General features: G+C 67.7%; 1 protein-coding gene across 1 annotated transcript in view; it reads left to right on the plus strand.

Annotated features, from left to right (window-relative positions):
• The first annotated feature begins 399 nt into the window (after positions 1-399).
• The window catches only part of LOC103768034 (pre-B lymphocyte protein 3-like), a 612-nt gene continuing 513 nt past the window's right edge, over positions 400-498 (plus strand). The window contains exon 1 of the mRNA XM_008935166.1: positions 400-448. Within this exon, the coding sequence (XP_008933414.1) occupies positions 400-448 (49 nt within the window). The remainder of the gene's footprint in view (positions 449-498) is intronic.

Below are 498 nucleotides of genomic sequence, written 5' to 3' on the forward strand. Positions count from 1 at the left end.
TGGTGGCAGAGGGCGTGAGCCAAAACAGCTGAGTGTCAGACCGCCGGGACCTCCCTGCTGCCCCACCAGAGAGGAGACAGTTAGTGATGCCTCCCCACCATACCCCAGTGCCCGGGGGGGCCGGGGGAGCGGAACCTGCTGTGCAGCTTCAGCGCACCGGGAGGAAACGGCCCAGCCTGGGGCGAAGGTGGGCGGTGGGTCACAGTGCTCGGCTCTCTCTCACCCCACTGCTTCGAGCCCCCTCCCTGAAAGCCCAGCTGCAGCAGCGCAGCGTGCGGAGCTGCAGTCCCCGAGCCCCCTGTGTCATTTACATAGACCTCACCCTGCCCGCACAGCAGCCTGGCTTCCCAGAGCACCACGGACCCGCTCCGAAAAAGCCTCCTTCCTCCACGTCCTGCCATGGCCCTGGGCGTCGCCGTCCTGCTCCTGGTGGGGGCCGTGGGGACAGGTAAGGGTTGGGTGGCTGAGCTAGCTGCTGTCGGGGGCATTTGGGGGGGG

This window comes from Merops nubicus, unplaced genomic scaffold (assembly GCF_000691845.1).
Source record: "Merops nubicus isolate BGI_N331 unplaced genomic scaffold, ASM69184v1 scaffold52122, whole genome shotgun sequence".
In the NCBI taxonomy this organism is placed as follows: domain Eukaryota; kingdom Metazoa; phylum Chordata; class Aves; order Coraciiformes; family Meropidae; genus Merops; species Merops nubicus.